Source organism: Hemicordylus capensis, chromosome 16 (assembly GCF_027244095.1).
Source record: "Hemicordylus capensis ecotype Gifberg chromosome 16, rHemCap1.1.pri, whole genome shotgun sequence".
NCBI classification, from domain to species: domain Eukaryota; kingdom Metazoa; phylum Chordata; class Lepidosauria; order Squamata; family Cordylidae; genus Hemicordylus; species Hemicordylus capensis.
In genome coordinates, this window is record NC_069672.1 from 10,497,168 (window position 1) to 10,520,974 (window position 23,807).

Genomic DNA, 23,807 nt, shown 5'->3' on the forward strand with positions numbered 1-23,807 from the left:
TTAGAGAAGCTGCTGCCAGTCAGTGCTGGAGATACCGAGCTAGACAGAGCAAGCGCCTGACTCTGGCAGCTTCCTCTGCCCCAGGACACTCCCGCCCATACCTTGGTGGCTGACCACACATGGGCAGCCTGCACGCAGAGTTGAGGTTGCCGGTTCTAGTTCCAGGAGTTCCTGGCAGGACCCCGTTGCATATACAGCTCTGTACATGCCCAGAGCTTGCCTTTTACTGAATATATGGACGCCTGGGGGGTAGGACCAGCCGTTGCGAACTTGGTTCCCCTCCTCATCTCCACTCATAATGCGGATAGATGCTGCATGGCTCACTTGCATGAGCTGTTCATCCAAGACCGGCCGGTCAGGGGGCTGCCCCGCCATCACAGCAACTGACAAGGCTCAGCAATAGAGCTGCATTCATGCAGAAGGACTCCAGGGTCAGTCACCAGCTGACTCCTCCCTCTAGCATGGCTGTCAGCCCCTGGAGAGCTGCTGCCACCCAGAGCACGCAACACTGGCTTAGGCAGGCCGTGGCCGGACTCAGTGTGGAAGCTGAATGGGTTCTTCTGTGCATACCTGCTGATGGAAACGTGCGTTTGATGGACGCAGCTTCTGCTCTGTGGCCGTGACTTTGCCCGCCCCCGAGAGGTACTTTGAAGTCCAGCCTTTAAGATTTCCGTGGCCTCCAACTAGATCCAGATCTGTCATGTCAATAATCTGTAAATCTCTCCTTGGGCGTGCCGTTTTCCTAAGAGGGGAGGGAGAGTAGAGTTTGTCCGTTTTCAAAAAGAAGCAGGAGGAATCATAATAATTCCTGCCTTCATAGACTTTGTTAAGGAAAGGTTTTAAGGGTTGAAAAATGAGCCCTGTCTTGTCTAAGTGAGGAATAATAAATAAAAGCAGGTGTGAAGAGCTGGAATCGAAAACAGATGGATATGACGGATGTGATCCGACTTCCCTACGGCTTCAGTCTTTAATCCCCGCGGCTTAGTGTGAATACTTCCCCCCTGATGCAAAGCAGAAATAATAAATGGAGCAGAGCATATGGAGGGGGATTCTCTTAATGGCTGGGCAAGGGGCAGGGGTGTGTGTGTGGGGGGGCTGAGTTAACCCTTTCTGAGCCACCCAGTCGCCTTTCCATCATATCCGTGTGTCCATATCCCCAGAGGTCTCCGGGCGGAAAGAGGTTCTGTCCGGGAAGCTAGGGCTGAGGATAGCATATAGCAGCCCAATACCAAGGAGAGCTGGTCTTGTGGTCGCAAGCATGACTTGTCCCCATAGCTAAGCAGGGTCCGCCCTGGTTGCATATGAATGGGAGACTTGATGTGTGAGCACTGGAAGATATTCCCCCACTTAGGGGATGGAGCTGCTCTGGGAAGAGCAGAAGGTTCCAAGTTCCCTCCCTGGCAGCATCTCCAAGAGAGGGCTGAGAGAGAGACTCCTGCCTGCAGCCTTGGAGAAGCCACTGCCAGTCTGTGAAGACAATACTGAGCTAGATAGACCAATGGTCTGACTCAGTATATGGCAGTTTTCTATGTTCCTATGTTCACGTCCGCCTGTTGGTGTGTCTAGCTCAGTGCACTGCCTTCACGGACTGGCAGCAGCAGATTTCCAGGGTTTCATACAAGGGCTTTTCCCAGCCCGACCTAAAGATACCAGCCAAGGAAGCAGCCATATAGCGAGTCAGGACCTTGATCCGTCTAGTTCAGTCCGGTGTGCAAGGTTTCAGGCAGGAGTCTTTTCCTGTCCTCACTGTCGGTTCCAAAGAGAGAACCGGGGACCTACTGCTTTTAGAGTGGGTCCTCTATGACCAAGCTACAGCTAGGGATGGCTCCAGGCTTCAGGTGGCTCTTGACAAACGAGCCTCGATCGGCCCCTTGTATCTGGCTTGGAACCCGAATCTCATGGGCGGGGAGGATTCTGGGTAGGCAAAAATGGCAGCTGCTGCTCCGAAGAGGATTCTGGGTGGACAAAAATGGCAGCGACTGCTCCGAATAGGATTCTGGGTGGACAAAATGGCAGCTACTGTTCCGAAGAGGATTCTGGGTGGACAAAATGGCAGCTACTGCTCCGAAGAGGATTCTGGGTGGACAAAAATGGCAGCTACTGCTCGGAAGAGGATTCTGAGTGGACAAAATGGCAGCTGCTGCTCTGAAGAGGATTCTGGGTGGACAAAATGGCAGCTACTGCTCCGAATAGGATTCTGAGTGGACAAAATGGCAGCTACTGCTCTGAAGAGGATTCTGAGTGGACTAAAATGGCAGCTACTGCTCCGAATAGGATTCTGAGTGGACAAAATGGCAGCTACTGCTCTGAAGAGGATTCTGAGTGGACTAAAATGGCAGCTACTGCTCCGAATAGGATTCTGAGTGGACAAAATGGCAGCTACTGTTCCGAAGAGGATTCTGGGTGGACAAAAATGGCGACTGCGAACCACTGAGGTGGAGCACAAGAACCAAGGGTGGCCCAAAGTATTGCAGCGGCTGAGGACACAGACCGCTGCCTTGCCTCACACCCCTGGTTGGGCCCAACCCTGTTTTGAAGCCAATCCTTACAAGCTTTGAAAATGGAGCCGGGAGTGGTTGTCAGCAGCCACTTCTTCTCTCCCCGTTTGTCTTGCAAGCCTCACGAAGTGAGGCATTCCTCACAAAGCCTGCAAGAATCGGATTGGTCCCAAAGAGCTTCCCTGAAGGGCCATTTTGCTGCCCCACTGGTGCCTCAATATCCTGTCGCCTGAGGTGACCGCCTCACCTCGCCTCATGAAAGGGCCGCCTCTGACAACTGCATCCAGTAGGCTCACTGACTCTCACCCACCCGCCCTGGAAAATCATTGATATAACCCCCCACTTTGCCACCTGTGAATGGGGCACTGGAATTGAGGAGCATTTCATCTCGACACTACAGGTTAGCATGGATATAGTATCACTTTAAGAACATAAGAACAGCCCAACCGGATCAGGCCCAAGACCTATCTAGTCCACCATCCTATTTCACATCGTGGCCCTGCAGATGCCTCTGGGAAGCCCACAGGCAAGAGCTGAGGGCATGCCCTCTCTCCTGCTCTTGCTCCCTTGCAACTGGGATTTAGAAGCATCTTGCCTCTGAGGCTGGTGGTGGCCTACAGACACCAGACTAGTAGCCGTTGATAGCCCTGACCTCCATGGATTTGCCTAAGCCCCTTTTAAAGCCATCCAGGCTAGTGGCCATCACCACCATCCTGTGGCCGAGAATTCCATAGATAAATTATGCAGTGTGTGAAAAAGTACTTTCCTTTTTTTGCCGGTCCTCAGTTTCCCGGCCATCAGTTTCATGGGATGACCCCTGGTTCTAGTGTTGTGCGCAAGGGAGAAAAATTTCTCTCGCTCCACTCCATGTATAAATTTATACACCTCTATCATGTCTCTCTGTAGTCACTTCTTTTCCTAACGTTCTCCTCCGTATTGATGCTGTCTCAGTAATGTTCTTTTATGGTCTTACTCACTGAACGTTTCAAAGGAGGCAATGAGGCTAAGAGAGTGACTTGCCTAAAGGTAGAGCTGTCCTTTAATTATAGACACTGTCATCAATTAATCATGAGTTTGAATTGGTTATTTAATCTGCCAAACCTGTCTACATCTGCATATGAATAAAGTATGAATTGAAGGAGATAGAGAGGAGAGCTGGTCTTGTGGTAGCAAGCATGGCTTCTCCCCTTAGCTAAGCGGGGTCTGCCCTGGTTGCATATGAATGGGAGACTTGATGTGTGAGCACTGGAAGATATTCCCCTCAAGGGATGGAGCCACCGCTCTGGGAAGAGCAGAAAGTTCCAAGTTCCCTCCCTGGCAGCATCTCCAAGATCGGGCTGAGAGAGATTCCTGCCTGCAACCTTGGAGAAGCCGCTGCCAGTCTGGGTAGACAATACTGAGCTAGATGGACCTATGGTCTGACTCAGTATATGGTAGCTTCCTATACTATATCCCATACTCCAGAACAGACGGTCCCAGGTTCGATCCTTGAAAGCATCACCAAGATCGGGCTGGGAGAGACTCCTTCCTGATTCCCTGGAGAGCTGCTGCCAGTCAGTGTAGACAATACTGAGCTAGATGGACCAAGGGTCAGACGAGAGGGTCAGACTTGGTATAAGGCAGCTTCCTGTATCCGTACGTACCAATGAAGTCTACACCGTTGAGCATGGCGAGCTTTACTCCCGAGTAAACATGTATAGGCTTGCGCTGTAAGTATTGCTCCCCTTAGCCTATAGCTAAGCTGGAATTTGACCCGGGTTCTGGGGTGCAATGCCCTCAACCACTGCCCCTTTGATTTTGGTTTTGGGTCCAGAATGATTTCATCAAGAGGGAAGGGAGGTGGGGGTCTATTATGTGAGGTCAGGATTTGGCCAAACGTATGAGTGAAAAGCCATTTAATTTCTTTCAAGCCCTTTTTCAGGGAGTTGCAGTATGGTGTCATAAAGCCCTCTATTAATCCAGAGTTTAAATATGATTTAGGAAGCTAATATGCCAGCTGCAGTCATCTGCGTCTTGAAGGGACCACTCCTTTGCAAACACCCGCCATGCTAATGGAGAGTTAAGCCCCACCATAGGAAAATTAATCTGGAGGAGATCAAAAAATACCCTGCATTACATTACAAGGAAGGCTGAACGTAGTTAGCTAGGAATGGGCCCAGCCCTGGGAAGGTCAGTCGGTTCTTGGGATTTTGATGCTTAACTATGGAGAGAAGCAAAAGCTTTTGAATAGTAACCTGGAAGGCATCTCGGGGGCGCGTGGGATTCTCTCCCTGCGTTATGGTCGGAGTTGGATCTAAACCAGGGACGTCTCTAAACACCTACTTTGGAGGAGCTATGGGGTGGCAAAGAATGTTATTAGGGGGGTAAGGGTTTTTCTATATCTGAAATACTTATAGAGGTAAGGCAATTAACGTTAGTTTATTACCGCATTAAAGAGATTTTATCTCTTGATATTTTCAAACTCAATGGACTGGATTCGCTTTAGGACATACTGCCTTTGGGGGTTAGGCCAACCCCAAAAGGCCAACTTCCAGTCTGCTTTCCAGACTCGTTTCCTCTTCCTGCCAACAACCTGGATGGCTTGAAGAGGGGTTTGGATAACTTCATGGAGGAGAGGTCTATCATTGGCTACTAGTTGGAGGGCTACAGGCCACCTCCAGCCTCCGAGGCAGGATGCCTCTGAGTACCAGTTGCAAGGGAGTCACAGCAGCAGGAGAGAGGGCATGCCCTCCACTCCTGCCTGTAGGCTTCCAGCAGCCTTGGGCCTGATCCAGCAGGGCTGTTCTTATGTTCTTAAGATGATGAGGCCAGAAAGACTAGGGTGGGGAAAACAGTCAGTAGCAGGCTGGCTGAAACCTTCAGGGGAGATGATCCTGCTCCCCCCTGCAGACATGGTCTCACCCAGCCCACTTCCTGGTCAGGAAGGAAGCGAAGGGGTTGGCGTGGCTCCTGGGAGGCTGGAGATGTCTCCTGGCTCCTGGGAGGCGTCTCCTGGCTCCTGGGAGGCTGGAGGAGCCTTCTCCCTACCTGGCTACACCGGCATCTGATGCTTCTTCTGGGGGTAGTTACTATGCAGCTCATCACCAAGTGGCCATTTCCTGTTGTGGTGGTGTAGCCAAGGGTATCTTCTGCACGCCGCCATGGATTGTAAGGATTCAACTCACAGAATCCTAGTACAGTGACCTTCACTTTGTATAAAGTGGGGGCTGCAGCCATTGAGGGGGCTCGTTCCGGGGAGGGGAGGGGAAGGGAGGGAGAGAGAGAAGGCAGTTGTCCCTGCTGCAGTGGCAGGAGAGAGAGAGCGTGTTCAGTGCTTGTGGCAGTGGTAGCAGGGCGAGAGAGAGAGAGAGAACACACGGCTGCAGCAGGAGAAGGAGGGGGGCAAGAGAAAGAGCCTGGGGGCAGACACCATGGTAGCAGGGGGCAAGAGGCGGGAAACAAGAGAGAGAGAGAGAGTTTGTGCAGTGACTGCAGGTGGCAGCGGTGGAGAGAGAAAGAGCACGTGAAGGCAGGAGGGGAGCAAGAGCAGGGCCAGAGCCATCATTGAGCGAACAGGTTCAAAGAACCCGGGCCGCCAATGAAAAGGGCCGCCAGAGCCCCAGTTGCACGTGACATTGCGCACAAAAGGGGCGTGGCCCGATTGCCCGAAGGCCCACCCCAGCTGTGTTCCTTCTAACAGGGATTCCCTGATGGTGTTGACCACAACTCCCATAATCCCCAAGCAGAAGCCATTGCCTCTGGGGATTCTGGGAGTTGTAGGCCACGTTTATCTCCTCTCTCTAGCGAGGGAGAGGAAGGGAAATAAATGCTGTCGGGCAGCAGACAGTGCCTGAAACGAGACAGGGAGAGCTCGCTTGGGACTCTCCGGAGCCCGAGCCCCACGCGCGGGGCGTCACTGGCGGGTCTGCCGGGCGGGGTCGAGCACAGGCCACCGTTCGGCTGGGTCCACTCCTGAGCGAGAGCGAGACGGCGGCTGAGGGGACTGGATGCAGCCAGGGGCCACCACTGTGCAGGCCGCCCGGGACCCGTGGGCCACGCAATGAAGAGCGACGTCCTCGAAGAACCCTTGGAGGGCAGATGGAGCTGGGACATGGGTGTGGCCTTCGCATCGTGTGTGATATGGCTATGAGGACCAATGTGCCCTGCGGAGTGAGCTTCACAGTTTAGACCCACTGTCGTTCAGGACTCTGAACCAGGCCCTAACGTCCGCACGGGAAGAGGGCGCTCTGAGCGACATTTCCCAGCTGTAGCCTCGCAACCCCGTGGCTCAAAATCCTTCCAGCTTGTCTTTCTGCAGTACTGGCCTCAGCTGCGTTTGGAGGCCAGAGCCATGGGGTTTTTCCTGCAATCCCCGCTGCCCAGAATTTAACCCCACGCCACAGTAGCCGTCGAAGGGCACAAGATGGAGTGCTAGAAAAAGAGGTCATCGCCGAACCGAAATTAAAAGAAAAAGAAAAAAAGGGAAAGTCTGCCCCCTGGAAGATTTAATTTGTCCGCCAGGAAAAGTTAAACGTGGAATGCGGCCTTTCTGTATGTTTTCGTAAGGGAATTGAGAATTTCATCCGATAAGTTAGGGCGGTATTATTCGGAGGTTTATAAGCAAGTGCTGGACAAACATTGTGAGAGCAATTAAATATCTAATAGAGGCCCAATTGTTTTTATTACAAGACAATGCGTTTATTTGTAGCTGGCAATTAAGTCCATCTTAAAGGTTACATACTGTAGCAAGGAATCTAAATAAATCTCTGAGCCCTACAAACCAAGCACACAAATAATCACTTGATCTCAGCTCGGCTTTTGAAGTCGTTCACCAAGCAGGCCTCGCAGCGAGCAAAGGAGGAGTTTGCCGTAGGTCAACACTTGCCCAGTTTCTGAAGATGAACGTTAATTGGGTCCTCTCTCCCTCCTCTCAAAAATAAATAAATAAATAAATTCAGGAATAGTCCCCTGGTAGGTAGCAGGTTTAAGAGAAAGGAAACGCCATTGAATCAATGCCTGGAATTTGTTTCCATAAGAGGTTGGCTATAGGGAATGGAACCTCCATGTCTGGAAGCAGTCTACCTCCGAATACCAGTTGCCGGAGGGGGGTGCTGTCATGACCTGCTTGTGGGCTTCCCAGAAGGATCTGGTTGGCCGCTGTGAGCAACAAGGGCTGATCTTGAGGGTACCGTATCCGCCCATATAAATCTGCCAGGGCCCTCCACTCATCATCTTAGGCCCTTCTCACGGCCCCGCCACTAACAGAGATCTGGTTGGCAAGGACTAGAGACAGAGCCTTTTCGGTTGTGGCCCTTTGGTTTTGGATTTGGAAGGAACACCCTCCCTGAAGAAGTTCACCATGCTCTCTTCCCTCGGTGATTTTTTAAAAACCAACTGAAAACACATCTTTTAGAAGAGGATTTGTAATGTTCCATCTTTGGCTATATCTGGCAGATTCTTCCATTTTTCTCGTTCTTAGTTTTTAGCTTTTTAAATAACTTTTAATTTGAAACTTATAAAACAGCGATGGCCGTTCTGATTGATGTTTCAACCTCGCCACTTACAGAGATCCGGTTGGCAGGGACTAGAGGCGGGGCCTTTTCGGTTGTGGCCCCTTGGTTTTGGAACGACCTCCCTGAACAGCCTCGCCATGCTCCCTCCCTCAGTGTTTCTAAAAAACAACTAAAAACACCTCTTTTTTAAGAGGCTTTTTAATGCAACTTAATTATGATTGTGGTTTTCACCTGACTTTGCACTTGTTTACTTAATTTGGTTAATTTTATTACTTTTATTTTACATTGTATCTATTTTATTGTTTTGTTGTGAGCCGCCCTGGAGGGGTGGGGTATAAATATTTTCAATAAAATAAAAATAAATAATTTATATTTATTTATTTGGATTTATCTGAGCCTTTTTTTTTCTTTTTTTTTTTGCAAGGGCGGCATAGACATCAAATAAATAAATAAATAAGCAAGCGAAAGGGACCATTCATGCTTGCCACCACAAGACCAGCTCTCCTCCCACACTGATGAGCATGTTCTGGGGGGAAGCGACCAAGGGAGGTGATCACTCCCTGCCCTGCATGTATATGTGAATTTCCCTGGCCCATCTGGATGACTCCTTTTATTAGATTGCTCAGCTCCGATGAGCCATTTCTGTAACTCGGCACAGTCATTTTCTTTAATGCAGCAACGTTGGGTGGTGGTTGCAGATATTATTACAATTCTCCACTGAGTAAGAACTTGGAGAGAAACATATTTTGAATTGACGATTTGAAACAAAAACAAAAAGCAATCGACACACAGAGAGATTTGCTCATGTTCACTTTCAAACGAAGTTGACAAAGAAAGACGTGATGATGCATTGCCTTGTCCCAGGACAGCAAATGAAAATCTACATTTTTTCCCTTCATTTTGTTTGGCTTGGTGTCCTTTTTGTTCAGCAAAAGATTCCAGTAACTTTTTCTGGTGGAATTTGCTGAATCAGGGAAACCCCACTCTAGGGCCCTATATTGCAGCTTAAGCATTGCTTCTCTGCAATGAGCTAGAAGTGGAATTAAAACAAAGGTTCCATGCAACATTTCATATAGTGCTACATACAGGATCTTTCTATCAATCTGCTCACAAGTAAGCTCATTCCAGCCTGTTTTACTTTTCCCCAGGTCAGTGCAGGTCAGTTTCCCCTTGCTCAGTCAACTTAGCATTGATTGATTGATTGATTGATTAAGTGCCGTCAAGTCGGTGTTGACTCTTAGTGACCACATCGATAGATTCTCTCCAAGTTCAATCCCTGGCAGCATCTCCAGGTAGGGCTGGGAAAGACTCCTGCCTGAAACCTTGGAGAGCTGCTGCCAGTCAGTGTAGACAACACTGAAAGAGATGCACCAAGGGTAGAAGGCAGCTTCCTCTGTTCCCATGTAGGACTGGGGAAGACTCCTGCCTGCGACCCTGGAGAAGCCACTGCCGGTCAGTGTAGACAAGACTGAACTAGATGGATCAAAGGTCTGGCCCAGTTGACGGCCGCTTTGTGTTTCCGCATTTTGTGTGTTATACTTTATGGCAGGGTTTCCCAACATGTGGGTCCCCAGATGTTACTGGACTTCAACTCCCATCATGCCCAGCCCCAGTGGCCTTTGATTGGGAATTATGGGAGTTGAAGTCCAATTACATCTGGGGACCCACACGTTGAGAATCCCTGCTTTATGGAGGTCCGTAGCTCATCAGTATGGTCCAGCCCTGTCAGAACTACAGAAGTCTCTGTTGCTCTGCTGAATCATGGGGCCCTGTAAGCAGCCACCTTTCCCAGGTCCCCCTTCAGGCAGGCCTGCCTTTATGCTGCAGGGAATATACCCTAGTTATTGCTGCCAGAAGTGGCGGAGCGTGACCTCCTTTGCTGCATCATCTCTTGCAGGTTCAAGGTGGCGGCTGCAGGGTGCAACCCCGGCGCGAGTCGAGATCCCCCGGGAGACCTCGGGGCACTGCCAGGTATGGTTTTCACGCTCTCCGCGTCATCGCCGTGTTTTGTGGATCGCTTTTCCAGCGGGGTGGCTAATTTCCAGAGCAAAGTCACAGAGGTCATGACGACGTGAGGGTGAATAACATGTTTGTGTTAATCTGCCGACATCTGCCGCGCGCAGTCCCCAACCCTCGCTTCAAAGCGCCTTTGTTTCGGTGTCTTGGTGAGGTGATTCATTCATCATTCCATGTTAATTTTAGGCTCAAGAATCGTGATTCCCCTCATTCTTGGATTACTGTTTGTTTGGCATTCTCCGTGATTTTAATTTTCTCTTGCATCTGATCGTAAGGAAGGGTGTGGGAACCGGTTCACTTCCTATTCCTCGAATCGGAAGGAGCAAACCGAGTTGCACATGGGAAAGCACCAGCCTGGCAGGCGATCTCCTGGAAGTGCAGAGACCCTGTTCCCACAATTTCTTGAGACTTTCAGGGCTCCAGGGTGGGGGGTTTCCTTGTCCAGGCCTCAGGTTCTTGTCCCTCCCCATGGCTACGCAGAAGACATTCTACACAGTGTGGCATTTCACACGGTAGACACTGGCCTGCCTGAATCCGGAAGTCACGTGCACTCTTGTTTTCAGATTGTGTGTGAGATAAAAACAAGGTCGGAGGATGGGAGCTTGATCAGGAGCTGAAGCCCATCTGGGTGTGATGAGCACGCCCAACCCAGATCCCATCCCCAGCTCCGAGGCGAGGTAGGAGGGGAAATCATCCGACCCAGCGGGGAGTTAGCTCACGCTCAGGTTCCCAGCCTCCGGCCTTGCTTTTTTCCTAACCTGTGATCTTAAAACGGGAACACACGGGGCTCCTGAATTAGAATCGGAGGCTTCTCCTACCCTAGTGTTGATCATGTGACCTGCCTTAGTCAATCCTGCACGCTGGCCTGGTCCACACATTAAGGCTATGCTCATGGGGGCTGCGGGGAAGGCATGGTTTCACCTACATCCCCCATCCCAAGACGATCTGCCCCAAATCTTCAGCAGGCTGGCATGCACCCACACAGTCCGGGCTGCTCTGTGCAGCGCGGATTGCTTGTTTCCATGGCCTCCAGGAATCCTTCAGTGCACCATGCAGGGCTACCCTAGCCTGAATTAGGCTTTTCATGTCAATATTAGTCATCAGTCATTCAAATCTCGGTTTAATGTGGGTTACCCACATTATTGTGATTGTGTGAACCCACCCTGAGGTGGTTGATGGCCTGAGAAGAACCTGAGATTCCCGCCTTTGTGTGGGTCCACCCAATCCCACTAATGTCAGTAAACCCACATGAGACCTCGATTCAAACACTTGTGGGAACCAAGCCATTCTTGCAACTTGCATGATTCATACAGGTTAGGAAGTACTTGCAAAGAAACAGTCAGCACTCAGAGTCCAATCGAAAGGATTATATGGAAGTTATAATACTGCCTAAGCTTTTGTGGGTGATGGCACACTGGCTTACATGTTAGAGTACAGCAGAACCTCAATATTCGCAGATCCAGGATCTGCGGATGTTCGTATCCACAGTGGACCTTGGAGATCATTTCTGGCCGCCATTTTATGACTTATTTTCTGGAGGGGGGGGACCATGAAAAACCACAGGGAGGGGGTGAAAAAATGGGTGATTTCTGGCTTCAGGGGGGGCATTGCTAGATCACTGGAGGCCTGCAAAGCATGATGGGGCACTTTTATTTTGCCCTTTTAACACCTTTTTGGGGCATTGGGGGGGGCAATTTTTGGGCTTCCAGGAACCGAACTGGTTCATTGCCCAAATGACTCGCTGTTCACGGGTTCCGTATCCAGAGAATGGAACCCATACGAATACCCTGCATTCTGATACCTTTGGTACATAATCTTGTTTCTTTGTTCTTCCTCTTTGTACAAAGCACACAGTTCGGCTTATGGACCCCAAAAGAAAACTGGACTTCCCCCCACATTATCTTGAATCTGTAATATCCCCTTTTTTCCTTTCCCTTTTCTATTTATCCCCTGAAGTTAGTGACCTCTGAAGCTTTTTACATCTCTAAAACTTTCATCTGTAGGTCGGGGAAAATAAAACCTCATGCCGTATTCTGCATAGCCTGTGGCCCATTACCTTTGACTATTAGTGGTCACAAATTTCATAAACCTTTACATAATGATTTTCTTTAACTACAGCTGTATTTTCTTTTATGATACTTTTACCACTATTTACCATCTCCCAGAAGATGTCCATGGGAAGAAAAAAAAAGAGATAATAATGTAGGGAACTGAATCTGTAGATCACTTTAATGCCTTCCAGTAATTGTAATAAGAGCTCTAACTAGTGAACACCTCAATTCTAAACACATTTAACTTGGACATTATTAAATTCCACTCTCATCTGAGGGGGGACCTGTGACTTTTCACATATGCAGGGGGCAAGCTTATGGTCTGGTCTGAATGGGCCTGGACCATTCCAGAATGCAGGTGAGGGAATCCAGGAATACAGGCAGGGTGCAAAATGGACCTCAAAGGTCATGTACTCTATTGGAACTTATATAAATGAAAAGTATGGACTTCCAACAGAATGTTGCAGCCTATCACCCGAACCTGTGCCTGATGAAAGTTTTAGGCATCTTTTACCCTCAGAAGCAGAAAAGGTAGTGACTGTGTTGCGGGAGTATTCTTTAGACCAGGGATTCTCAGTGTTGGGTCCCCAGATGTTACTGGACTTCAGCTCCCATAATCCACAACCAAAGGTCACTGTGGCTTGCAAGCAGGCAGACGGTCTTCCCAGAGCGGCCCTATCCCCTAAGGGGAACCTCTTACAATGCTGGCACATGTTGACTCCCATCCAAATGCAAACCAGGATGGACCCTGCTTAGCAAAGGGGACAAATCATGCTTGCTACCCCAAGACCAGCGTTCCTCACCATGTCGGGAGCACCTTGGAAGACGCCGCTTGCATCGCGGGCAGCCTGCTTTTGCCCCTCTGTGCAAGCTCCTGTCTGGAAAGTCGCACGGCCCTGCCTTGCAAGGCCCAGAGAGGCTGAGCCCAGGCTTGGCACCGCTCGCTGCCACATGACGTCTTCTCTCCCCATCCTCTAAATGTCAGCCTGTTTGGGGAACAGATGGGTGGGGAAACGAGGCAGAGGAAGGCTGGCGTACACAAAATCCTCACTGCAGCCTTTCTCCGAGTGTTGGGTGAAACGGCTGACAAACAAAATCAAACCCAAGCATCGATTGGGTAGGGGGAGGTCCTGGCAGGGCTTGGGATGAGGTGTCCCGTTAATACGATGGGAAGGCAGTAAATAGGGTGGATTTAAGAATCGCAGGAAGATGAACATACACCGGGTGCACTCCTGATTTTCGTCCGTGTGCCTGAAAAATCGGGTATGATGTTAAGCCGCAGCGGGAAAGGTGGAGCACTCCCGACCCGGATTCCGACTCGGATTCTGACTCGGATTCCGTCCCCCTCTTCGGAACCAGGTAGGAGGGGGAGCCGCCCTACCCAGCTGGGCCTCCGCAGACCATCCTGCTCCCCACCTCCCACCTTGCTTTTTGCAAGCACACAACCGCAACCCCCAGAACTGAGTGGGCCGCTGGCCTTCCTGCCCTGTACAAGCTCCCCCGAAGCATCTGCCACTGGAAACGAGATGTCGGTTTAGACATCTCAAGAGTTCTCAGCCTTGGGTCCCCGGGGATTGTTGGACTATTTGTTGAGCATATTTGTGTACTACCCACTACCAAAGTCTCTACGCGGTTCATAGGAATACAAACAGGACAAGAAATTTGAACAGTTGAAACATATAAAAAGATCAAATCAAAAATACCCACAAAAACTACCAGTTAGCGGAAAAGCTCGGCTGAAGAGAGGTGTCTCTCGGTTGCTTCCTAAAAGCCAACAGGGATCTCAGCAGGAAGTGCGTTCCACAGTTCTGGGGCAACCTCAGAGAAGGCAAAGAGGCATCTTTTAACATGGCGATTCTCTTTATTGAGCAGGGGGAGAGTAACTGGCCCTATCCCGCCCCAGCACAGCATCCCTCCAGTGACTGTTGCTGGGGTCTATCTTATGTTTCTTCTTTGATTGTGAGCCCTTTGGGGACAGGGAGCCATCTTACTTATTTATTATTTTTCTGCTGTAAACTGCCCTGAGCCATTTTTGGGAGGGCGGTACAGAAATTGAATGAATGAATGAATGAATGAATGAATGAATAAGGCTCGCCTTCGAATCGTCACCAGATGAGCCTGAGGCACTCTCAGACAAACCTCCCCTGAAGATCTTAATAGGTGGCGGGGTTCATCATGAAGAAGGCGTTCTCTTAAATACCCTTGGCCTTTAAGGGCTTTAGAGGCAAAAACCAGCCACAATTTATTGTGGCTGTGGAAGAGGGGAGTTGTGGTTTTAGAACAGCTGGAGGGCTAGGTTTGCCCACCCCTGATCCAAACCAATCTTTTGTTTCCGGCACGGCTGTTCGAGAGGGTCAAGGGGAACATCCTCTCCCTTTGGTCCAGGGCTGTATGCTTCTGTCTTTGAACCTTGTCCGATTCGGCATCTTCCATTCTGATAATTTCAACATGGGAGACCCCAAGCGTTCTAGACTTCTGCAGCTGCAGCGCCTGGCTGGAAACTTCGTGGGCTCTCCCACGACATCTCCGACAGCCCGAAGCCAGAAGCAGACCTGAGCAGGCCCTCCAATGGTCAGGGCATGCAGGTTGGCTCATCTCGCCGTTGCTTGCTCCTCCCGGTGGTTAGCAGCAGCAAGATAAATTATGCAAATTGCGTGCAAATCTAAACATGTGTCTTTGCATAATTTATTGAGGTCATAGAAATCCGCTTTGCTTTTTCTTGGCACAAAATCTAGAGTGGTTTTTTTCTTCTTCTTCCCCTAAGCAAATAGTGTACCCAGCCTCTTACGATAATTAAGGGAATGTCTTCCTAGATACTAATTCAGGCTCTCTTAAGCGCTTGTGCCAAGGGACGCTGTTTCTTTCACATATGCATGGCTCTTCCTCCAAAAACCCGGCATACCTTGTATATGGCTCCCAGGTATATGGCTTCCAGGAAGAAACTCTGTCCAGGCAACCTCCAGGACCAGATCAGCTTGGCTTCAACAATATACCTAGTTTACACACCTTCAGACTTGCATCTGTGAGTTTGGTTTGGGTGGTAGACCGCAGGAGACCAGACCACGGGCTTTATCCTTGTCTACCTGTGGCAAGAGCTGTTCCCATGAGTTGCATATCGCCCGCAGGCTTCATTTGGTCCATATTGTGAGGAAGAAGCCCACTTATATGGGCGATCTCTGGGTTTCTGAGAAACGTCTGCCACACAGCTTGGGTGCCTGAGCCCGCTTTGTCAAATGTTCCTCATTACGACAGACACATCCTCCGTTTGGAAGAAACTCTGCGCGCTCTTTGAGGTTCTTGAGGATCGGGTGGCATCCACAAGCAAGATTTTTGAAAACAAATGTGGGAAGGGAAAAACAACTCCAAACCTAAAATGGCCTACATGTGGTCCTCACTTCCCAACTAGCAGCACAAATCCCTTGGTAGAAGGAACATAGGAAGCTGCCATATACTGAGTCAGGCCTTGGGTCCATCTCGCTCAACATTGTCTACACAGGCTGGCAGCGGCTTCTCCAAGGTTGCAGGCAGGAGTCTCCCCCAGCCCTACCTGGAGATGCCAGGGGCCATCTGCCTGCAGATCGGGTGCTCTTTCACGGAGCTACAGCTCCATCCATCTCTCACCCATGCAAGCCAAGGCAGACTCTGCTTCACAAAGGGGGCAATTTATGCTCACTGTCGCAAGACCAGCTCTCCTCCCCAGCACTGGGGAGACCACCAGACTAGCACTGATGCTGTAAACCAGTTTGAACCCATTTTATCGGATTGTACTGTCAACGGGCCCAAAGTGAAAGCCAAGGGGGGATGGTTCTCACCCACCGCGAGGAATTCAGTGGGGTGGGGGAGACCAGAGACGCGTCTGAGGCCTCAACTTAAATGTTCTCCTCTCTGGTAGCATTTTTTGGAGACTATTTATGGGCAAGAGGAAAGTGGCAAGTGGAGCAGGAAAATCTCAGAAGAGGCCTGTGCATGTAATCAATTAAGCGGTGGGGTGGGGGGGGCGGGAATGCAAATGGAAGTGTGGAAGCAATCTCTCGATAAGATCGCCAATGAGCTCATGGCTCTGTTGAAAGGGGGCGGAGGGAGGGAGAGGAATGTAAATCCAGGACGGGTCTGCATTTTCGGATCCAGGCCCACTGAAGGAAAGGGAGAAAGTATCTCTGATGGGGAACGAACGCTGCTGACAGTTGTGCAGATGGAAAGAGCGTGCCCGCTCAGTCTCTCAACAGAGGACACGTTTCCACGTGTCTAGAAAAGATTTGGTGGTGGTGCTAGTGGTTGAGCAGGTTGGCTTCAGTTCCTAAAAGCCTAGCATGTAAAGCCACAAGTGAGAACCTTTACCAAAGTAATGGTTGCACTGCAGTTGAGAATTAAACCGAGGACTCAACAACCTACTGTGCTCCTGCAGGCGGGACTCAACGGGGTCTTGGGCACGCCTAAATATTTCCCATTCTGCCATCCACCAGACCAGAACTTGGCAGCAATACAGTCAATATAGACAATTCACAACCATAATATATTATGGTTCTATAGCTTGAAATTGTTGTTTTAAATGGCCTCTGTTGTTTAAAGGAACCTCATTCACTCGCTACTCTGCTCCAGAACAAGCATTAGAAGCCAGTGCAGCCAGGTAGGGAGGAGATGCCGCCAGCCTCCCAGAAGCCACCGCCAGCTTCCCAGGAGCCAGGAGACGCCTCCAGCTTCCCAGGAGCCAGGAGACGCCGCCAGCCTCCCAGGAGCCAGGAGACGCCGCCAGCCTCCCAGGAGCCAGGAAACACCGCCAGCCTCCCAGGAGCCAGGAAACACCGCCAGCCTCCCAGGAGCCAGGAGACGCCTCCAGCTTCCCAGGAGCCAGGAGACGCCGCCAGCCTCTCAGGAGCCAGGCCAGCCCCTTCGCTTCCTTCCTGGCCAGGAACTGGGCTGGGTGAGACCACGTGTGCAGGAGGGTGCAGGGTTGACTTCACTACAGATTTCAGCTGGCTTAGTACTGATTTCCCAATGTAGTCTTTCCTGCCCTGTGGTCTTGGACAGGAAGAGAAAACTAACCTGGAAAGCAGACGAGAAGGTGTGTCCTAATCCAAAAAGACAATATTTGCTAAGAGCCAGCATGGTGTAGTGGCTAGAGTGCTGGACTAGGACCGGGAAGACTCAAGTTCAAATCCCCATTCAGCCATGAAACTAGCTGGGTGACTCTGGGCCAGTCACTTCTCTCTCAGCCTCTAACCTACTTCACAGGGTTGTTGTGAAGAGAAACCCAAGTATGTAGTACACCACTCTGGGCTCCTTGGAGGAAGAGCGGGACATAAAATGTTAAAAAAAAAAAAAAACCCTAAGAGGAATCTGACCCATTTTCTGAATAATTTGAAAATGCCAAGCAAGCTGCAATAGCCAGGTAAATAAATTCACAACATGAATTCCCTTACCTCTATAAGTATTTCGAGTATAGCAAAATCTTTGTTCCCTGAATGACATTATCTGCCCCCTCTTTGCTCGCCTCAAGCTTTGCTCTGTTTGCAGCTGCAAGACCCTAACTTAGAGCCTAAGAAACTATTGTATATCAAACCATTGGCCCATCTAGCCTTATCCTGATCTCCCTTCTGCCCTCTTACAAGGCGGTTAAGTATTTTGAATATATCTTTATCCAAGCAACGTCTTTGTTTATAAATTTGTGTAGGACAGGCTAATCCATTGTAAACAGAGCATACCGCACTGAGAGAGGAGTCTTCAGCCATGCAAAATAGTCAGGATTGATCTTTGGCATGCAGACAGGGATTTTACAAATATACAGAGACAAGCATATAACTCTGGTGTGTGCATGTGTTACCTGAGCCTGTACCTGAGGATGGTAAAAGTTGTAGGCAGTTTCCCCCCTCAGACACCGAAGGAGTTTTGAAGTCTTCATTGAGTATTCTTCAAGCTGAGAAATGTCCTGCTCTTGTTCAAGACCTCCTTCCTTCCTCCTCACCGCTGAGTTCTATTAGTCCCGCCCACCTGATTGTCTGTTAACTGTCCTGTGGGTTTGTGAACATTCCACTCCATTGAGTTACACGGGGCAGTTTTTTGGCTCCTTCATTCCCCCCCCCCCACCAGATTTTTTGTGAAACTGATGTATCGACAGGTTACGTCAAGTCTGCCAGTTCTTCCCTCCCACCCGCAGATATTCTGGTTATGTATCCGTAAGGAACATAACATTTCCCATTCTTTTGGAATTATTCGATTCAAGAATCTCACCCATTTCACCATTTCACTTTGCAAAAAGTGCTTCGGCAGCCTGCTCCTGTGCGCGTTTACTTGAAAGTATATACCACCGAGTTGAGTGGAGCTGACTCCCAAGACATTGCATATAGGATGCAATGATGGCCTATGTCCATCAGCTATCAAGCCAAAGCAACCTTAAGCCAAGCGACTCCACTGTGCTTGTTTTCATTCTGGGCAGAATTCTTGGCCTCGTTTGGATTCTGCAGGGAGCAGAACGAAAAGACATTTCCGACCCCCGCTCCAGTTGCTGAGAGGTCCCCTTTAGCAGCCTAACTCTAGTCTAAATATGAGAAATCTCACTGCATTCCCACCCCCTCTGAGTTAAGGGACTCTTAGCCCAGGTGTCCTGGCCTGGATCCAGCTCCGGTAATAACATATTCCTCGCTTTAATCCCCGTATAATGTTGATTGCCTACAGTATTCTTTGCCTTGAGGCCACGATCCGGCGGCCGGGTTGCATTTCACACCAGAGGAGGCCTGATTCGAGCCCCGAGCTCACCCTGCACTTTGTAAGACAGTTTGACAGTCCGCCGCAGAACGGCCGTCGACATCACTGGAGTTACCAGCTCCCCACCCGGCTCCTGGCAGCCATTTCTGAGACCGGCATGCTTTATTTAACAAAGCACCGGGCCCTTCCCATGCGTGCATGACTTGGGCAGAGTGGCCTTGTAAGCCTGTTGCCTCCTGAGCAATACAGTCACTCGAGTAGCGTAACCTTCACACAGTTGTATATTAGGACGATGTAATAAATGTAGCTGGGAGGCAGAGATCCCTTCAGGGCGAAACAGTCTTCTGGATTGGGGCCACTTCAGACTACAGCTGAGAGATCTCATGATCGGGGATGCATCCATAGCTCAGTGGCAGAGCATCTGCGTGGTCCGCAGAAGGTCCCCGGTTCAATCCCTGGCAGCATCTCCGGGTAGACTCCCGAGCCTGAAACCTTGGAGAGCTGCTGCCAGTCCGTGTAGGCCATTCTAAGCAAGACGGACCAAGGGTCTGACTCAGTGAGCAGCTTCAGTAGGGTCATCCAGAGCTGAACAAGCGTAACTAGTCCGCAGGGTCCTCCCTGGTTGCATATGAATGGCAGACTTGATGTGTGAGCACTGTAAGAGATTCCCCTCAGGGGGTGGGAAGAGCAGAAGTTTCAGAAGTTTCAAGATCCCTGGCAGCATCTCCAAGAGAGGGCTGAGAGAGGTTCCTGCCTGCAGCCTTGGAGAAGCCGCTGCCAGCCTGTGAAGACAATACTGAGCGAGATGGACTAGTGGTCTGACTCAGTATATGGCAGCTCCCTATGTTCCCATGGAAGCTCCAGGACAATATTACGTCATAATACAGCATCCTTCCAAGGGGGTTCTGTGGGGGAAACGGCTTTGGTCGCAACAGACACTACCGCTATTGATAATGCCACCATTTTGCCCCCTCTGGAAAATTGCCCGAAAGACCCCTCCCATTTTGCCCAAACCTGGTCGCAGCATTGCAGGAGAACTATACGTTTCAAGTTAGTCGGGTGGAAAATGTAACAAACAATGCACATCGTCTAGAAAGCCTGTTAGGAAGTGGGCAATTGCCCTGTTGCCCCAGAGGGTCTGGAGACTCTATTTAAAAAAAAACAAAAAACCCCAGTGCCAGCAAGCTCCCGTCCCTGCTTGGAGGACGGAGACTTAAGAGACGTCATAGCCCCATTTAGAAGCCAGCCAGAGCTGTCACCCTAACCCTAGTTACTGGGATTTTTCCACATACTGTGAGATTCCAGGTCTGTGGGGCCTTTCTTACATCTGCGCCATGCCAAAATATGCAGAAGGTTAACAGGTCACAAAGGGAAGGTAATAAGAACTGACTGCACAGTTTCTAGGGCAACAAAACATTTTCCCTCCTTGCTTTTTATTTCTTATTTACTTTTATTTTCGCGTCATTCCTGCCACTCCGATGTTCTCCAGGGCGTTTTTCACACAGGGCTTTTGGCTCGCCTCGCCTCCGGGATGGAGGTGTGCTTTCACACATCGGCCCAATTTGCCCTGAAGTCCCTGCGAGCTCTTTGGGGCAAGTTCAAACTCACAGTAAAGCCTGCTGTCTGAAAACCCTCCAGCTATTTTGCAGCCCGTACAGTGGGGCAAATAAATCTCTTCCTTCGAGGGCTTTCTCATCTAATCCAAGACGCAAATGCTCCCACGTGTTTCCCCCAGCGCCCAGGCAATCAAGCTGGAAACTGTGCCCCATTAATTAATTAATTGCTGTTATTAATTTCCACTATACAGCAGGGTTTCATTTTAGACCGTATCTACCCGAAGAGAAGATGGCCCTGAGTTTAAGATGATGTTGAGCCTTTTCTCACTCTGGTGGGGCGGCAGCGTCCTTCCCTTCCTCCCCGTTGCCTCCTTGGACCGGAGGCGGCCGGAAGCGCACATCGTGATTGGAGGAAATGCCAAGGAGCTGAGTGAGTGAACTCCTGGCAGGTGTGACAATGGGAAGGAGCATTGCCCAGTGGTAGATCATCTGCTTCCCACCCAGAGGACCCCAGATCCCTCATAGCATCTCCAGATAGGACTGGGAAGGACTCCTGCCCGAAACCTTGCTTCCAGTCAATGTAGACAGTAATGAGCTCTGGCTTGGTATAAGGCCGCTGCCGACGTTCCTAAAAACAAGAGGAAGCTTGCTCCTTTTGCACATGATGATTAATCCATGGTAAAAGAGCATTCTTCCATAGACGTTGCTTGTCAGGTAAATTATTCATCGGGGTCCCACTCCATAGCATGCACAGTGTGTTTATCAATCTGGTCCTGTCCTTTAATTCCTGCTTTCCCATTATATCTTTCAGGAGACTATGTAGTTATGGTCCGTGACGTGACTTCACCGCCATTTCTAGGCCGGCGTCTCCCGCCTGCTTTCAAGCTCTTGAGGGTGTTGTCAGAGAGAGGCAAACGCACGGGTTCCGGGGAGGAAACTCAACAAGGTCTTGGCAGTTCAAAGAAAGACGGAGCACCACCAACTCCCGACAGAACTCAGGGGAAGTATGTGTCCTTTGAGTAGCACAAGAATTGATTAGTTATGTAACCACCCACCCACCCCCAGTAACTTCCACATCCCACTCCCAGGACACATGTGGCTTGTTCTCACAATTGGAGATAGGGTAGGAGAAGCCTCCTACCTAATTCGAGAACCGGACGCGCTCCCAAGTGGCCATTAGGGGTGTGCACAAACGGTACGGCGCCAAACTGGTTCGCTTTGAACCAGGCCAGTTTGGAGGTTTGATCGTGGACCGAACCGAGGGAGGTTCAGTCCGCAATCGAACCGAACCAAGCTTGGTTTGGGCAGACCTCTGTGCTGGTGGCTTGTTAAAAACGGGAGGACCACGCACGCTTTGGATATGGGCTGCACGGGGCGGGGGCAAGCGGCTGTGTCAGCAGCCACATTGGACAATAAGGAAAAGAAGACCTTTTTATCTACCGCTCTTGCCAACCTCCCTGCCCCCCCCCCCGGCTGCCCCTTCACAGGAGCCAGGACCCCCACCTCTTTACTTGTAAAGGGGAACCCTAACTGGATACCGAAAAAGGATCCCCCTTTATTAGCCGCTGAACCGCCAGAATGGTTTGGTCAAACAGACCAAAACGGCCAGTTAGTTCTACTGAACGGGTTTCGAATTCGAGCCGAACTGCATTTTTTAATTCGTGCATACCCCTAGTGGCCATCATGCGAATTCTACAAGCGTGGAAAAAGGAGGGGGAAATAATTGTCTGAGAGCTGGGTGCGGAGGCAGGGGGCAGAGGTGAGCCCAGATCTGGAGCCCAGCTCCAGAGGGAGGGTTGCGGGGAAGCATACCCCACACCTTCCACCTCTATACCCAGCTCACAGGTGAGCATTTTCCCCTCCTCCTGCCTTGCTGGTAGAATCCTCACAGTGGCCACTCAGGATCCCAGCCAGCTTTGGAATTAGGGCGAGAGGCTTCTCTTACCCTCATGTCAATCGTGAAAACAGCCCTACAAGCTGGTTCTAAGGGAGCTGCCACACAGAATACCCACCCACAGCCTGCTTCATGATTGGTTTGTCAGCCAGCATTTGGGACAAATTGTAGACATCTCAGATTGCATTCATACAGGCCAAAGACCTTTGTCCTGCTAGCGAGCAGTATTTTTCGTTATTTCTTTATACCAAGTAAGCTGTGTCTTTGATTTCTGTTTTTAAAAACACACACACACGAACAACCCTGTCCTAATAAATTGGAGTTTGTGCAACAGTTTAGTCTGATAACTGTGGACCATAAAACCCAGTGAACCAGATGGTCAGCTAACGGCCAAGAACGTCGATCACAGATTACATTTATGATGCCACGCTTGCCTCCCTAATAACACATTTGTGACTGTATCGTTTTGCTCGCGGGGCGGGCGGGGGGGGGGGGGAGAGAATTCTTGTTCATCCAGTACACTGGAAAAGAAAACTCTTCGCCCACTGCAAGATGGCACACACGGAAGGCTGCCAGCAATCTCAAACAGTGTCTCCTGTCATCAGCGCGAGAGGATCCAAAGCCGGGTTAATGATTCAAAAATAAAGCCTCAGCGCGGAACGGGCCAGGAACGTAGCTGAGCAGTAATGGCGGAGGAGGCGTGGTGAGTGGATCTGTTTGGAACATATTTGTGTCTGGCAGCAGCCGGTGTTGGAGACTCACCGTGCTCTGCCACGCTGGGGGAGCAGCAGAAGACTCAATCGTGTGTCATGGCAGCGAGAGCCAAGAGGGAGCAGAGCGGCGGGCTCGGAAGACGCACGCGAGAAAGATCTCCGGGACTGTGGCGCTTCAGGAACATAGGAAGCCACCATATAACTAGAACAGAGTGGCAGATAACTTAGATAAACACATTGCTGCCAAACTGAGTCAAGCCCTTGGCCCATCTCGCTCAGGATTGCCTACCCGGACTGGCAGCGGCTTCTCCAAGGTTTCGGGCAGGAGTCTCTCCCAGCCCTCCCTGAAGATGTTGCCAGAGTACTCACCCAGTCGTGGGGCCGAGAAGACAGAAGTCACACAGCTCCTGGGTACAGGCAAAGCCAGCAGGTACCTTCCCCGGTTGCCAGGGAGAGCCGAGGCACCCAGGAACCAACAGACCTTGGGTGGGCCAGCAGGTTGCCTCCTGGTGGCGAAGGGGAGAAAGTTTGTCTGTTATTTAAGGTTCGGCCAGGGATGAGGAGGTCTGGAGAGACGGGAGTGACTTGGCCCTAGAGGCTCCCGGTGAGGAGCGGTCTGATCCCTCTCCCTGGCGGCTGGTGGAGGAATAGGGCGACAAGTAACCCCCTCCCCAGCACTTCTGAGGCCCCTCCTACAGCCTATGAACAGAGGCAGAGGAAGGGAGAAACTTGGAGAATGTGGCCCCAGGGAAGTGCACAACAGGGACCAATTACTTACAGCAGAGGCTCCCATCCTTGGGCCCTCCTATGTTTTTAGACTACAACACCCATCATCCCCCGAGGCGCAGCAACTGGAGCCGGGTACAACATGGTGACCCCAAGGGT

At 50.4% G+C, this 23,807-nt stretch overlaps 1 protein-coding gene across 3 annotated transcripts in view; it reads left to right on the plus strand.

The window, feature by feature from the left end:
• MORN1 (MORN repeat containing 1) overlaps window positions 1-22,542 on the plus strand; it is an 87,933-nt gene extending 65,391 nt beyond the window's left edge. For 2 of the 3 annotated variants that reach the window (XM_053281502.1, XM_053281503.1), the window contains 2 exons: window positions 9,888-9,961; window positions 21,127-22,542. In XM_053281502.1, the coding sequence (XP_053137477.1) occupies window positions 9,888-9,961; window positions 21,127-21,338 (286 nt within the window). In that variant the 3' untranslated portion in view covers window positions 21,339-22,542. The remainder of the gene's footprint in view (window positions 1-9,887; window positions 9,962-21,126) is intronic. The other variant, XM_053281504.1, reaches the window with a different exon arrangement.
• Window positions 22,543-23,807: the final 1,265 nt, after the last annotated feature.